The sequence below is a fragment of the Homarus americanus genome, unplaced genomic scaffold (assembly GCF_018991925.1).
Source record: "Homarus americanus isolate GMGI-L3 unplaced genomic scaffold, GMGI_Hamer_2.0 scaffold367, whole genome shotgun sequence".
Lineage (NCBI taxonomy): Eukaryota > Metazoa > Arthropoda > Malacostraca > Decapoda > Nephropidae > Homarus > Homarus americanus.
In genome coordinates, this window is record NW_024743709.1 from 11,631,636 (window position 1) to 11,649,297 (window position 17,662).

General features: G+C 38.9%; 1 protein-coding gene across 2 annotated transcripts in view; it reads right to left on the reverse strand.

Moving 5' to 3' along the window:
• Positions 1–17,662, reverse strand: part of LOC121877255 (U4/U6.U5 tri-snRNP-associated protein 2-like) — a 163,590-nt gene that overhangs the window by 121,473 nt on the left and 24,455 nt on the right. For both annotated transcript variants that reach the window (XM_042382906.1, XM_042382907.1), the window contains exon 3: positions 5,104–5,217. In XM_042382906.1, the coding sequence (XP_042238840.1) occupies positions 5,104–5,217 (114 nt within the window). The remainder of the gene's footprint in view (positions 1–5,103; positions 5,218–17,662) is intronic.

Sequence of the window (17,662 nt, forward strand, 5' to 3'; positions counted from 1 at the left end):
CAACGTTTGTTCCATGCATGTTTATGTGCAGCCATTCAGTTTAATTCAGTCAATTGTAGTGAATATCAGTGTTCATGCTTTAACAGTTGAATTGTCATTCACCCAGTGTAAATAGTAATATAACGTAATACGTCTGTCGTCTTGACAAGAGATTTGTTTGGGTGTTGTCATGCTTCCCAGTCCGTCCCCTGACGCCCGCCCCAACGTTTGATCCAGATCCAATTGTGACTCTTGGATCGCTCGACAACTGCCCCGGATGTAGTAGATACCCAGCAGGGATCAATATGTGAAACGATGGCACCGATGTGGCCTGATTAATATGCTCAACTGCCTCGTAGTGCCGACCCCAGACTCGCCATGTGTCTGGCCACCACCGACCATAACAACGGTCGTGAATCTCAGTGTTCTACCCTGGGACGCACCCTGGAAGTATATGTCAACAGAGAGTGTTGTAACATGTATGTTAGGGATAATTAGTTGGAAATAATTATCCCATGTTGGGCAGTGGTCCCCTGTATCTGCTATTTTCAGTATTAACGTGTATGTTGAGTAATGTCTCGTAACTGTACTGTAATACCACGTACCACCAGTAGGTGTGAGTAGTAGAGTAATGTACAAGGAGTGCCATGTACAGTACTATGTATTGTGAGTAGGGCCAAGGAACTGGTCCTGTTATGTATGTAATGTAATACCAGTAAGGTTGTGTGCAGTAAGAGTGTAAGATCTGAGTAATTACTGTTGAGTAAAGAAATAAGAAAATAAGTAAAGAAAGTACTGAGTCTGCAATAAGCCGAGGAGTTGAACCTGGTAGTTATGTGAATAATATCTCGTTTTTCCCTTTGCTTTCATATTAATAAACTTGTTCTTAGCATATTTTAGGTGTATTCATTTCTCCCACAGTATTTTACCTTTATTTCCGTCCAAATGACTTGATACCAGAATTACAATGCCCATGTGCCTAGACCCTCGACCATGCTACCAAATGAATGCCCATGCTACCCAAAGAATGTCCATGCTACAAAAATAATGACCATGCTACCAAAAGAATGTCCATGCTACCAAAAGAATGTCCATGCTACCAAAAGAATGACCATGCTACCAAAAGAATGACCATGCTACCAAAAGAATGTCCATGCCCAAAAGAATGACCATGCTACCAAAAGAATGTCCATGCTACCAAAAGGAACTGAGTAAGAGTAAGAACTAGACAAGAGAAGTAAGTAAGATAAGGGTGGTGTAGGTGTTGGAAAACACGCGCCCTTACAATAGGTCGACCCTGATTTTTTTACCAAGAAATCGTTAATTTATGATATTCCTCGTTTATAGGTCGACCCAAGTTTTTGAGGGTAATGGAACAACAAAACCTTCAGTAAAAACACTGTACGTCCTATAAACTGAGGCTCGCCGTGCCTGAAACACCGAGTGCCGAAGGCAAATTGTTTACCATTTATTATTACGACACTTTACATTGAAACGCGGGTAGTTTCAACAAAAATATTGTATATTTCCATTCAAGTATTTATTCAAGTCAATTAGGAGGGAATATTATTGTAATACAACAGTTTTTTAACTGAAAACCATTCGAAAAGCGATTACGGTAACATCTTTTGAATGAAAGAAAGCGAAAGTCATTGTTTTCATCATGATTTTATCCCACTTTCAACTGTAATATGTACGTCATTTCAGCAAAAATATTACATTTCCATGAATGTATTATATCAACCACAGTATGAATAGAATATCACTAATATAACAGTATTTTAACCGAAAACTACTAAAAAAACGAGTAACATCTCTTGAACATCGGAAGGTTAGGTAAAGTCTTTTGTTTTCGTCATGTAGTTTATCCTAATTTATATTGAAATACATCACGTTTCAGCAAAACTACTATTTATTTCTGAGAATATGGAAATGTAATATTTTTGCTGAAATGACATACGTATTACAGTGGATAGTAGGATAAAATCGTGACAAAAACAATGACTTTCGCTTTCTTTCGTTCAAAAGATGTTACCGTAATCGCTTTTCGAATGGTTTTCAGTTAAAAAACTGTTGTATTACAATAATATTCTATCCTAATTCACTCGTGATGTAACAGTTTTTTAACTGAAAACGATATGAAAAACACGTGTACCGTCTAGCTGATACAGCAGAGCCCTGGTCGCGGAGGCTTTGTTATTGCATCGGCCCTTCTTAAGCAGCCTTTAATTTTAGCGTACGTTGAAATTGTTTACCGGTATATTCTTATTTTCTTGCTTCTTATTTTCCAGAAATTTGACAAGCTTGTATATAATACAAAATTACGGTACTTTTAATTTACAATTACAGGTTGACAACCCTTTATCCGAAATTCCGAAAACTGAAAAGCTCTGAAAACCGAAAGTTTTTTTTGGGGGGGCATTTTTTTTAAACAGGGATTAGCCCACCCGGCATAGATCACTGACCCACATCAGGGCCTGGGGGGCGAAAATGTAATAGTAATAATAATTATAATAATATAATTATTCATAGTAAATAAAAATGTTAATAAAAATACACCAAAATAAAATATATAACATTAATAATAATAATAATAAAATATAATAAAATTAATAAAAATAACAATAATAGGAGTACTGTAATAATAAAATAATAATAATAATAATAATAAAGAAATACAAGAATGAAAAAAAGATCAAAAGTGAGAAACACGACCTAGACCTATGAATTATTATTATTATTATTATTATAATTTTTATTATATTTTTGCCCCCCAGGCCCTGATGTGGGTCAGTGATCTATGCCCGGGTGGGCTAATACACATTAAAAAAAACAAAAAAAATAACCATTCTGAAAACCGAAAAATTCCAAAATCCGAAATGCCTCTGGCCCCAAGGATTTCGGATAAGGGATTGTCAACCTGTAATCATTTTTAAAAATACAGAAGACACCAAACAAATACCAGTACGGATATTTGCGTGACTCTCCCGCCAAAAAAGACCAAACAGCTGGTACTCTCTCCCTCAGCCCTACCAAAAATTGCCCGACATCTTTCTTGTTTATTATCTTCCAATTTCTCACTTTAACTGGTATTTTTACTTCATATTGCCTACATCATATAAACTACAGTAATTGAGGTTAGACACTGTTATAAATTTGATAACCGGGTCCTGGCAGGTGCCGTTAGAACCACCTGACCCTACCAACAGTGTTGCAAGGCAGACACAGCATTTTTTTTTTTTACATTTTTGGTGTCACCATTTGTTAATTTTTTTTTCTGTGGGGTTTGCACAATAGTAAACTGTTTTACCTACAGTATTGTAAAACGATTTGGGAAAAGAAATACTCGGTAACTTAAAATTTTAAACGGAAAATCTTGAAACTGACAACTGTGTGTAGATGACCTGACTCACATCATATTATGATTTTGATGGATTTTAATGAAAATATTCAGAAATATGGTATCGTAGTATTTATTCAAGTGAATTAGGATAGAATATTATTGTAATACAACAGTTTTTTAACTGAAAACCATTCGAAAAGCGATTACGGTAAAATCTTTTGAACAACGAAAGAAAGCGAGTCATTGTTTTCGTCACAACTTTATCCCACTTTCCACTGTAATACGTACGTCATTTCAGCAAAAATATTACATTTCCATATTTATTTCTGAGAATATATTCATTCAGGCACAGTTAAGGTAAAATATACTTGTGATGTAATATTTTAATGAAAATATTTAGAAATACGGTATCATAGTTTTCTTTTGTTTCAAATTTAATTAACAAAGATTGGTGTTTCAAATTTAATGAAAAAAAATTTATGTATCTATAAATAAACTTTTAAAAATGAACACTTTATGTTTTACATCGTCCTGTGCTACCATACCATGCATTTGGCAACTTTGGGCTTGCTATGATGACACAAGAGATTTGCCCTGGCAACTGTACCGACACTCACAGCTGGTGGTGCATCGTTTCCATTGTTTACTGGCAGTTGCTGGGAAATATTTTTCAACCTAACGAAACTATTACCTGTTTAGAGGTCAACCCCCAATTTTTTGCCCAAAAATTTGGTCTAAGAAAACTCAAACTACACACCGGTATATACAGTATGTGTGGACTTGGCAGCTCTTCTTCTACCAGGCCAAGCTGTATTATTGCTATTTTTCAACTCCTAATTTCAGTTAGATATATTTAAATTATTTATATATTTTTTTTTACTGTTACATGCACACTCATTTGTTCATACAGAATGTGCAAAAAAAAAATAAATAAATAAAATAAATGCTTATACAGTAATACGGTAAAAAAAATAAAGAGAATAAACATTTCATACATCTGCAGAGTTAGTGTGCAGATAGTGGGAGGGATAGAGGGGAGTGGGAGGCGGTGCAGTGTCAGTGATCTCAGCCTCCACCTACCAGACTAAACTGTGAGCTGTATTATTGTTATTTTTCAACTTGGAATTTTCGGGTATATATACAGCATACAGTTTTTTATTTATTTTTTTAATCTGTTAAATGCATACACAATCGTTCATACAGAATGTGCAAAAATAATAAAAGGAATAAATCCGAATAATTATGCGAAGGTAAAAAATATCAAGTGAATAAACTTTTCTTACAACCGCGGGAATTTGCACGTGGATCGTGGAAGGACGAGGAGGGAGAAGCATTGGGATCTCAGCTGCTCTAGTCTCCCATGTGCAGTGAAACTATTGCCATCTGGCAATGCAGTATTTTTTTTAATATAATTATCTTTATTTATTCCTCATATTTCCTGGTACTACATTATACAGGCAACCCTGGTCCAAAATATCCTCAGATAATGAGGAGTATATATTAAAAAATATAGTACTGTACATGGTGAAAGTTGCCAGCTGGGAATGCACCCCCCCCCCCCAATTACATTGATAATTATGGGGAAAAATGCCCCGATATTTGCAAATTCGTTATTTGCAATGACTCTTAGGAATGCATCCTTGGTGATAACCGGGGTATTCCTGTACTGTTTTTACAAATTTTGTACATGTTTTAGAAGCGTAAACTTTGAGCAGCACCAATATGCTACATCAGTTACCTAAACACTGACAGGTATTCCCAAAGTTATGTAGGACACTTACCAATGATCTCATAGTTGTCAGGAAGACAGTAGAATCTCAGTGTTTGTAAGTTGAGGTACACATGGTGACCATCAGAAACACTGTGGGTGTATGCATGGGTGTTGGGGCCACGTCCTGCAAAAGGGATATATATTATGCAATTTCCTATAAAAGACAAGAATGATGAATTAGCCATAAGGTGTTTTAGTCAATATGTCAGTGAGCCATTCTAACAACCACTCACAACTGGTGTCCTCTCCTCCTCCTCTGTGTGACCTTAGTCCTGTCTTGCTACAGGTCAACCACTCAGGTCTTCCCTCTCTGTAAGTTCCTATCCAATGTAACTTCTCCAATCACTTTGATTTATACAGCTAAATATAATGCACTCTAAAATACACCAATAAATCAATGGATAGTACACTTACCATATAAAATAAACACAAAATTATTAAAGCTATTTTCACTAATAATCTCAACTGGTACAGTACTAAGTTTGGTGTGACTCACATCTGTGATTGAATTCTCCGTATCTGTTCACACTGTTTACAAAGCTAGTGTTTAGTACAACTTATGCCTTCAACTGTTATCAATCAATCAATCAGAGTACCGTCCTCAGATACGAGGGTTGGTGACCAATAGTGCTCCACTCTAAACATTTTTGGGTTGTTTTTACCAACCCTAGGGGGCTTTGTATCACTCTGGGGACCCAGTTTTTAATTTAATTCTTCCATCACAAGTCTCTGCCTTCCCCTGGCCCTCCTATCCTCAACTTTGTCTTTTAACACTCTTGAGGTTTTCATATGCAAAACCACATATGATCTAAATTATCACTTTAGGGTTTTCATATGCACATTTGCTGTATGAAGTCAAAATTAAAACAAAATAATTTTTAGTTGGCGTATGCACGCTAGATACACAAGATGCACATTTGACAACATCAGCACGATCTGGCAACTATGAAGACTGCACTCCATGGTCATCACACCAGTCTCCCTTTTGTGTTTAAAGGGATCTACATTTCCCATTCATTTCCTTACGACTTGTGGCGATTTCTCGTGCATCTCGGTGATTTCATTTATTCTTAAGTGTTGTGAGAGTTTTCAACCATGCCGTGTGTTGATGGCAAGGGTGGTGGGGTGGGAAAATATAAAGTGCAAGGAGATTGCACCACGTGGTGATAGTGTGGTGTCTTACGATGCCTCTCCCGTGTCCCTGACCCTTTTAGTGTAAAAAATAGTTTGTCTGGCCCTTCAACAAGCAGTCCTAGTGCTATGACTCAATACAGGTACTCCTCAACTTACGACCTGCTCGACTTACAACCACCCGGACATACGACTGCCGCAATCGTACAAATATTTTTTCAAATTACGTATTTTCGAGTCCCGACGTTAGTGATCGCGCTGTGTACTGACATCATTTTCGTCTGTAATTCCCTTTAAAATGGCTGGCAAGCTTAAAAGTGAGAGTTCTCGTGGTGCTGAGAAGAAAAAGAAACACCCATTTTAGATTTTCTATTTATTATTTTTGCATTTTCGACTTACGACCCGGTCGTCGGTCCCTAACCCCGTCGTAAGTCGGGGACTGACTGTACTTTTGTACCTGGAGTGAAAAAATTAATTATCTGTACTAGGTCTGGGCACGCTCATCAGAATGCAAAATTTACACTAAATTTACCTAGAGAAAAATATTTTTTTTTTACAAATTTTCTTCTATAATTATTTTTCCTAAAAGTAAACCCTCAATAACTAGAAATTTGACATCTTGAAATTTCATATAACTCAGCACGGACATGGTCTTGGAACTTACGAACGCCTGCCAATATGAACGAGGTCCCATAATGTCAATTATTTTAAAAATCTGACATATAAGTACAATGGTTCGTAGTAGTTATGCACAAGAACTAGTTACCGCTGCCAAGGAGGGGAGGCTTAGCGGCGCATGGAGAATGATGCATCACCCAGCCACCCACCTTGAGGGAGCGTCAGTACCTCCTTAACCTTACCACAGTAACGTGTGTGATCAAGTGTAAACTATTGTTTTTTGTTTATTAACTCTCTTTTACAACCTTAATCGTGGCTCCCATATGCAAACCTGATGCAAGTGATAGTAGTGCATCCAAGAAAAGAAAAACAATAACAATGGAAGTGAATGACGTAGTGTCACTGCCAGCATGACCTTCCGTCAACATGGGTATGCCGGACGCAGAGATGTCCCCAGCTGGGATCTTGTCATCATTTTTCCAGCCAGGCCGCCCGCCCGACAACACCATCTGGTGGATTGCTGGTACCACAGTCATCAAGTTAGAAGCAAACATCTAGGGACAACGGAGCCGACTCGGTGCCTCTCTTTGACCCAGGGGCCTTGCCTTAATTGGTTGGGTAGGAAGGGGCTGACCTTAACTGTATTGATCCGAAGTCAACATGTTAGCTACAGTCAGCGTTTGCAACGTCCAAACTACTTGAACGACAGCTGCTAGAAGCAAGGAGGAGGAGAGAAGTGGATGTCCAAGAGCAGTGACACATACTGTCCTGGAAAGCCCCTGTCCCATTGGTAGCTCTATTAAGGATCCGCCCCATAGGCACCTGCCAGTGTAGATGTGTCATGCCGAACCTGATGGAGTGAGAGAAGCGTGCAACGGTGCAACACAACAGTTCACGAAGGTGTTAGTACGGATGGGATGGTGGTCACTGTGGATATGAGTGATGCTGTGTGTCCTGATTGGTGTTGGAGGAGAAGATTCTTGTGGAGTTGTTGAGAAGAGAAGGAGAGAATCATATGTCCAGTGGGATGGATGGTGTTGAAAAACTACTAGCTGCTCCCCCCACTATTGGAAAAGTTTCCGTTATGAGTTCTGAAACTAGGCCGCCCAGTAAGCCTCTACCATCGTGGAATGAAGTTATGTCTTATACGAGTAACTCTAGGCAGTTAGCACATAGTGGATAATGTAGTCAAGAAACTCCACGTCTCCAGAAACGATTTGTTCACTCATAGTAGATGGAAGCTGAAAGTTAGTGAACAGTAAGTAAGTGTCTGTGGACGACCTGCCATCTGCATATGTCAACTAATAATTAGTAATAATAATAATAATAATAATAATAATAATAATAATAATAATAATAATAATAATAATAATAATAATAATTAACAGTTTATTGAAAAAATTCTGCAGATGAGAGACCAGCTGAACCACAGAAAATAAGATATACAAAGTGTGTATGTGTGTGAGATAAGATCCATGATATACCAGAATATGTAAGAAAAAAATATCTGCAAAATTAATTGAGAGAATGAAAACCAAAATTTTAAGTACAGTAATAAAGATAAGAAGTGAAGAAAAGCTGTTTTGAGAAGTAATGTAAATTGATGTTGAAAATTGATATACAGTATAGCAATGTTAGTAATTTTGAAAAATGATGTTGAAGATTCATGAAAAGTTGAATTTTTTTTTTTATAAAAACCAAAGAGAGAAATAAACAAAGAAAATTCATCTTCTATATACATTTATTTGTGCTTGACTAGTAATTAAGCCTTTTGTTTTCATATGGGTGATTTTATTATGAATATTTTCCAGTAATTTGATTTCTCATTGATTTGTATTTTGAGTTAATATCTGATTGATCTGAATTTATTAGAGCATTTTGACTTCCCATTATTAATGATTTTTATTTTAGAGTACAGTACTTTCATTGCTGATTTATTTTATTGAATTATCCATCATTTTAGCTCTCATGATTTTGTGTGATTCATATTTGACACATTTTTGTGTTTGTTTTCAACAATTTCTATGTTTTTCTTAAATACTGAGAACATTTTAATATTAATTTGACATTTACTAGAATTTATTTTCTTTTCATTTGTGATATCCAGCGAATTAGTTTGATGTGCAAATATTAAGAAACATGATTTGTGTTGTCAATTTAATATGCTAATTAATTTTAGATATTCCTAGCTAGGATTAGGAATGAAAATTTGCAAAATATATTGTGAACATCTCACAAATTTTCATATAAGCGACCAGGGGGAGTATTGTAACAATGTCATGAAGTTCCCGCCACCCGGGAGTTCCCGCCAATTCCGAGCCAATAGTGTGAAGGCCTTAGGCCTGTTTTCGACCAATGAGAGAGCCTATGAGGCGTGACTTCATGAAAGTTGTGGCGTCTCTTGTAGGCTGAAGCGGTTTGAACAGGAGTCTGTGTTGGAATTTTGTGTAGGGAAGTGTGTGACATCTGTGGTGGCGACATGGCAGGTATTTGGGTGTATTCTATTTGGTAAAGCCTAAGTTCCCATTTGTTGTGAGATACCTGGTCCCCGTTTAATTAGCTTGGAGCATAGGTTTATTATTTTGAAGTGTAACTGTTAAACCCTAATATAAAGTAGTCAATAAGTACAGTAACCATTAATAAGGGTCCTAAGTCACCCCCCCCCCTTATCAAGAAATAATAAGTAAATAAATAAATAAACATAAAGAATAATAGAGACATTATAAGAGTAAGTTGTTACATAAAATATGATACATTAAATACTAAGGACATACAAAAGCATTATTTGTTACAAGGAGCCTATTATTCCTGAGCATGTGTTTAGTGACGACAGTGCTCACGTGGACACCCCAGTAATGCTTGGTGATAGTTATAGTGATTTTGGTATACTCATAATACAAAAGGTGACTCCTATGCATCACAAGACCTTTTTGCAGACTGTGTTCCGGTACAGAGTTACATGACATGCACTGACGGCAATAATGACGATGAAAGTGAAAATGAAAATGATGAAAGTGAGTCTAATGGTAACACAGTGACACTAATGTATCACAACAAGAACATACAGACTGTGAGGAGGTAGAAGTGGACAGTGACGAGACATGCAGTGACCATGATAGTGATGAAAGTGAGCCTGACCCAATGAATGCTTGTGAAAGTGAGCCCATACCTCAGTCTTATAATGAAACTGAACTGTTGCCAGCATCAATAATCAATGATTTAGTTGATGAAGAATCTGTGTGGCGATTTTCAGAGAATCCAGAGAAAGACTTTAATCAGTACGTGATTGATTATGACGAAGCCATTAAAGTTATGCGCACTCCTCAGGATTTACGTAACTTCAAGTTACTATGATCACCATGGATAATAATATGAAGGAACTAAACAAAGTAAGATTGTAATACTATTGTCATCATACAGTAACCAGCCATCTCTTCTACTAACGTAAGTGTTAAAAAACTTAATATTGATATTTCTCTTAAATATTAATTGTGTGTGCATACCATCATAAAATTAAGGTTTTATTTTTACTACAACATACGTATTGTGTCTGGTGAAGTATACTGTAATTTGTTTATTTACTTGAGATATTTGTTTTTAGCTCATAAAATTCATAGAAATTACCCGGACAAAATATAATTTACATTGCTGGAATTCTTATAATATAGTGATTAATTTGAATATAAACAAGCTAAAATTTGCATTAGATATACAAATTTTAGATCTAATTTAAGAATTTTATTAGAGAGCAAAAATTTTATCTTTTGTGCAAAATATATGACGTTTCTATTCAAATTATTCGCTGTCTTGCAAGGAATCCAGCAATGTAAATTATATTATACTAAATATAGTCTGAGGTATTATTTATTACTAACCTAAAAGCCTAGTCCTTTTCCCCAAACATTTCTCTGGGAGGGAGGGAGCCAGCAAGTGTGGGAAGAGGGGGGGTAGTTGAGTCCATTATTTGAATGGACATTAACTGGCAACTGTATTTCTCTTACATATTAATTGTGTGTGCATACCTTCATAAAATTAAGATACTATTTGTACTACAACGTACGTATTGTGTCGGAAAAAGTGTAGTTTGGGGGTCGGCCCAGTCTCTATTTCAATTAATCCCATATGTTCTGTTATTTCGTTTATGCGTTTCTCGGTTTACGAGGACCTCCACGGGTTCAATTGACCGTGTAAATCGAGACTATACTGTACTGTTTTTACTCAAGATTATGCAAACTTTCTCCATCTTTGTAATTGTATGTTAATTATGTTGGAGGTTAATGGTGGGGGGGATGAGTGTAGTGGTGTTTCCTTATTATTACACACTATAATACTTAACAATATTATAAACCTTTGGCTAATAATAGAGACGGAAAGCTAATACTGATAGGTAAATGAGTATATTATTATTATTTAATTTTGGAGGGGAGTTGAGGGGGTTTATGGGGGGTGGGTGTAAGACGAGTGTTGTTTTTGGTAATCATTAACTTGTTTTACAGTATTAGCCGACAATAATAAGAAAATTTTGCAGAAAAATGCAATTATTGTTGGTTTTAAGATCAAACAACTGTACATCACGGGTAGTTATTCTCATTCAACTCTTGATAAAATAATAACTACTCACAGTACTAACTTCCAGTTATCACAGTTCGCTAAGAGAGGGGTTGAGCTGCACGATAAAAAAAAATTAACCCTCTACCTTAAAAAACAACAAAGTTGTGGTTGTTTGAACTTCAAAAAACTTTAAACTCGTTTTTCTCCGCTTTTTAAATTTGGCGCTTCATCCCCTTCTAATGCGGAGCACCTCATATTACCTGAGAAGGACATTTGCTCAAGCTATCAGGGCAACAGAATGAAAAGAGGGAAGGACTTTAAAGGAATTTTGGAAGTCCCACAATTCTTTGGATACTGTGAATAACATTGCAGATTCATGGGCTGAGGTAAAAGAAATCAACATTAAAGGTGTTTGGAAAAAATCTGCTCACAGTTTGTCCACGATTTCAGGGGCTTTGAAAATGATGTTGGGGAAGTGACACAGACAGTGGCAGACCTTGGAAACCAACTCCAGCTTGATATTCATGAGGATGATGTCACACAGTTGCTTGAGTCTCATGCCAGAGAATCAAGCAATGAGGACCTGATTGAATTGGAGAAGTAAATTTTGTCAGAGGATATAGAGGAAGCCGAAACTCCAGAGCCAAAGCAATTCATTACAAAAGAAATATCAGAAGGTTTCAGGCTTATTGAAGAATGATTGTTTAAATTTGAACAGCAACATTCCAACACAGCAAGATTCACCAAGGATTATAGAGGTAAGTATTATTGAATGTCTATGATGCTACAGAGTGATTTATGACGAAAAGAAGAAAGTTTCAGTTCAACCATCCCTTGAAAAGTTTTTAAGAAAGTCGAAAGGCAGCCAAAACTAGTCCCATCAACCTCTGCAGCATCTACAGAACCAGTCCCATCAACCACTGCAGCATCTACAGAACCAGTCCCATCAACCTCTGCAGCATCTACAGAACCAGTCCCATCAACCACTGCAGCATCTACAGAACCAGTCCCATCAACCTCTGCAGCATCTACAGAACCAGTCCCATCAACCTCTGCAGCATCTACAGAACCAGTCCCATCAACCTCTGCAGCATCTACAGAACCAGTCCCATCAACCTCTGCAGCATCTACAGAACCAGTCCCATCAACCTCTGCAGCATCTACAGAACCAGTCCCATCGACCTCTGCAGCATCTACAGAACCAGTCCCATCAACCTCTGCAGCATCTACAGAACCAGTCCCATCAACCTCTGCAGAATCTACAGAGCAACTCCCAGCAACTCCAGAACCAGTTAATTCTACCTCACCAGATTCTCCAGAACCAATCCTGTAACATCTACATCATAACCATATTCTGTTTCGCCCCAATAAAGCCTCTGTCACTCCTACAAATGCCCATCTCTCATGCAAGCCAGCCCCAGGTTTCAATGTAGTGTTAAAACTTAAATATTTACCTTTCTTTACTGTGGTTTGTCATTCAATTTCTTCTTTTCTCTTAAATTAAGTGACTCGAGATGTATCAGAGGATTTGGGCTATATATTGCATATAGGGTACGCGTTCCAACTTACGTACAAATCCGAATTAAGAACGGCCTCGGGAACGGAACCCGTTCATAAACCGGAGACCCCCTGTATTTCACTGGATTTACTATTATTACAGTGGGGTATGCTATAACGAATCTAATTGGTTCTATAACCTTGTTCGTTATAGCATTCGTTCGTCATAGGATTAATCCGTTCCAGGCCCCCAAATACAACCACTTAACACTGAAAAATATACAGTAGTACCCTGATTTACGCGGAAAAATGAACCCATGGAGTACCGCGGAAAGTGAAAACCGCGTAAAGTGAACAACAGAACATATGGGATTAATTCCAATAGAGACTGGCCCGACCCTCAAACTCCACTTTTTCCCGACACAATACGTACGTTTTACTAAAAATAACCTCTTAACTTTATGATGGTATTCACCCACACATAATATTGAAGGGAACAGTCAATAAGAGAAGAATAAACTGAAGGTTAGGTTAGAAAAAAACAAGGTTGGGGTTAACACTTACGTTAGTAGAAGAGATGGGTCGACGTAGGGGAATGGAGGCTGGTTCCGAGGCAGAGGGCAGGCTACTGGCCCTCAGGTGAATCTTCATCGGTGTCATCCACACTTACTAATGCCTCCCTGACAAATCCCTCAAAGTCATCATCACTGTCTCTACCTATGTCACTATCACTGGCTTGGGCTGGCTGTGGTGGGTTGCGGGCGAAGAACTCTGTTATGCTTTGCTGACGGCTGGTGTTTATGTTGTCGTGATAAACCTTGATGTAGGGCTCCATAGTCTGCAACAGCTGGGTAGTGAAGATTTCATACCTGTTTGCGTCAGGGTCGTCGGAAAGGAGGAGCTTGACTTTCTCAATACACTCGATGGCACCCCTTACATTACTATGGGATAACTGGCGTTCTTCTTGGGATGACGCACCAGCTGCCTCTTCACTGACGTCATCATCATCTACCATCTCGTCGGTAGTCACATCAGGATCCCTTATCACCTCCAGGATGTCGTCGTTGGTGGTCTCGGAGAAGCCTGCAGCTGTAACACTCTGCGCAGCTTCTCTGGCAAGGTCCACTGCTACTGCAACAGTCTGAACCTCACCAGTCACAGATTTACTCTGGCTAACACCCGGAATGCCTTGCAACACATGTCTCCATGCGTGACTAACAGTTGCTACAGACAGCTGATCCCATGTCTCCACCAAGAAGTCCACAGCTTTCTTGACGTTGAATGTTCTCCAGAATTGTTTTAAAAGTACTTCTTGCTCTGCCAACTGTTGATCCTCGTCGTCTTCGCTCTTGCTATCGGTGTTGGTGTCACTCAGGTTACGCAACTCTTCCTTGGTGTTGGTATAGTCGTTCAGGAGGTTGAATTTTTTAGCAGAGAATGCAGCTTTTACATTACAGATTAACTCTTGGTCCATGGGCTGTAATATAGATCGTAGTGTTGGGAGGAAGGAAGACCACTTTTACGTTGGGGTGACGATCTAACAGTAGGGGGCGAGTGTCCTGGTGCGTTGTCCAGCAGCAACAAAATCTTGAATGGCACATTCTGTTGCTCACAGAATTTCTTCACATCGGGAACGAAATAGTCATCAAACCAGGAGAGGGACAGTGTAGAGAACATCCACGCCTTACGTGCGGTCAGCCAGTGGACATCCAGCTTGGTCATGTCCATGCTCTTGTAGGCGTGCGGCTTGCGTGCTGTGTGGATCACCGATAACTTGAGCTTACAGGTACCGGAGGCATTGGTGGTAAACAGGACGGTGATGCGCTCCTTCTGCAACTTCCGGCCCCGACACTTGCTGGCATTCTTCACAACGAAGGTCTTGGAAGGTAGCTTTTTCCAGAAAAGACCAGATTCATCCATGTTAAACACCTGGTCGTCGGTGTACTGTCCTTCCTCCATAATCTCACGTAAAAACGGAGGAAATTCCCTAGCCGCAACACGGTCAGCACTAGCTTCTTCACCACCAATGTTGATATTGGTGATCTTGTTCCTCTTCTTAAACCTCTGTAACCACCCAGAGGAAGCATTAAAGGGTTTGGGCTCTGTAATTCCCATCTTTCGTGCCACTGCAACATACAGTTCACGTGCGTACTCCTTAACAGAGAGCGTGTCCACCGCCATGTTCTGTTGCGCCTGACGCACCAAGTAGCTCACAAGTAATTTTTCCGTCTTGAGAAGCACCTGGTTGTGGAAATACTTGATCATAGAAGCACCTGTAGACTTTGTGATCTTCATGTGCTCCTTTATCTTGGCTGCATCTTTCTTTATCGTCCGGATCGTAGATTCGTTCACACCATGCTGGCGCTCCAAATCAACCTGTCTTGTTGCTTTCTCCAACTCTCGGATGATCTTGTACTTCACCTCGTAGCTTAAGGAACGTCATGCCTTCTTTGGCTTAGGGCGGCTGGGTCCAGGCAAGGAAAAGTTTCTCTCTGGGGGCGGTGGTCCGGCGGAAGCCATTTTACAGAACACTGGATGCACGATTACAGTGTGGCCTGGAGGGATGAAACTGCCGCGGCTAGGTCAAGCGTCGTCTTTCCTCCCTCCCTCCCTCCCCCGGGTGGACACGTCATATTACTTTAAACCAATTACAGCTAGCAGCAGAGGGAGGTAGGGATGCATGGCCAATCACAGTCCGATACATCATATGACGTCACTGATAACGCAACAGACACATGCACTGCGCAACCTTACCGCGCGGCTTGCGGAGGCGGAGGCGAGAGGGGCGAATCTAAAAATAGCGTCGAGCCGGACACTCTCCGCGTAAAGGGGTACACGCACCGCGGAATGTGAGCATCCCGGGTTCCGGCAGGGTACCGCGTAAACGTGGAAACGTGGAATGTGGGACCGAGTAAAGTGAGGGTTGACTGTATAATAATTCTTGTTTACTTAGCTTCAAAGGTAGAGATGTTTGGCTTGATTGGATTGATGGAGGTGGGTGTTGGGGGATGGAGGATTAGTAAGATGATGAAAAAGAAACAGGACTCAGGTGGATTGTCCACTCCCACTCTTATTTTGCCTAATCACTTCTAATTTTACATCTATACTGCATTATAACAGTGTGCTTCCTTTTGAGTGCTGTTTGGGTTGGGAACTCATGGCTACAAAAATTTTAAAATAATTCACCATAACATGCATGAAAAGACACAACAAAGGCAGGAGTAAACACAACACAGCGCTGGTCTGGACGAAACAAAGAGGAAGACTGGCGCGAGGATACGTGAGCGTGCATGACGCCAGGAAGAGGATGAAATTTCAAACATTTCAGCTAAAAATCCGTAGATTTTACCAGGAGTTTTAAACCCGTAGAATTTATCCGGAGTTTTCAGAGTTTTTGAGTGGAATCCACTTAAATGCCGGGACTTTTTACGTGGATGGTCACAAAAAGTTGACCATTTCACCACAAAATCGCAGAGTGAATGTTTTTATAACAAGGACATCCTGTACATATTATCTATTATTTTGCCTTCTATTACAATTACAGCCAAAAAATTGTGATATATGACTATTACCTTAAAAACCCTGTAATAGTCTATTACTATTATCCCATGTCTGCCCAAGAGTGTCAATATTTCTGTTACTATCGCCCTCGTCCCTAATTATATGACCAAAGTATCTCATTTTCTTTTTCTGTACATTTTAAATTTTCCTCTAAATTTTTGCTGACCTTACTACTTCTTCATTTGTTTTCCTGTCCATGTAACTTATTCTTAAAATCCACCTACAACACCACATTTCAAAGGCCTCCAACCTCTTTCTGGTGTTTAATGCCCACGCTTCTGACCTGTATAACAGTCCTTGCCGCATAAAAGCCTTTAAGCGGCCATTTCATTATGTCTTTTAGATTATTAAATGTTGTTTTGTTATGAAATATTTCGTACATCTATCATTACAGCAAATGTTACTTCACAACTTTTATAGTCAGCCTTAATTTATTTCTTTGGGATAGTTCACAGGTTATATTAAAATAATGTACAAAACTTCCATATTTTTTCTTTCAAATATTCACTCAAGCTTGTTTGAAATTATACTGGTGTATTTTTTTCTGCCTATTAATAATATTATGAAGCAATGAGTGTTATAAATGTTACCAATTTACAAAGGTACAGCCACACCTCTTCAAGTCCTGCCTCTTGGAATGCTGTGTCATTACAGATCTCTTTGTACGCAAAACATTTTGTTATATATATTTATAGTTTTTAACCTATGCATTGGCATTCAAGGCCACCAAAGGACCAAAGGTAGCCTGATGCTCTGCTGGGTGCTAATGCTGCAGGTGATTTCAAGCTAAAACTGATGCTTGTGTACCACTCTGAAACACCCTAAGCAATGAAGGAGATCTCAAAGAGGCATCTTCCTGTCTTTTGGAAGTCAAACAGAGAAGCAAGGGTTACAGCTGACATCTATCAACAGTGGTTTGTGTCAAGTTTCTGTCCTGCACTTTAGTAATATTGTGAGGAAAAAACTTGGAGCCCAGAGTGATGCTGCTACTTGATAATGCCCCAGATCGCCCCAAAAACGTCAACACCACACACTTCAGTGTTAGTGAAAATGGTCTTCCTTCCACCTCTGTACTACAGCTGATGAACCAGGGCATCATGGCAAGCTTCAAAACTTATTACCTGAGGCACACATTCAAACAGATGTTGGACTTAAAGGATGACCAAGATCAGTCAATCAGGGATTTTTGAAGTTGTACAACATAAAGAAGA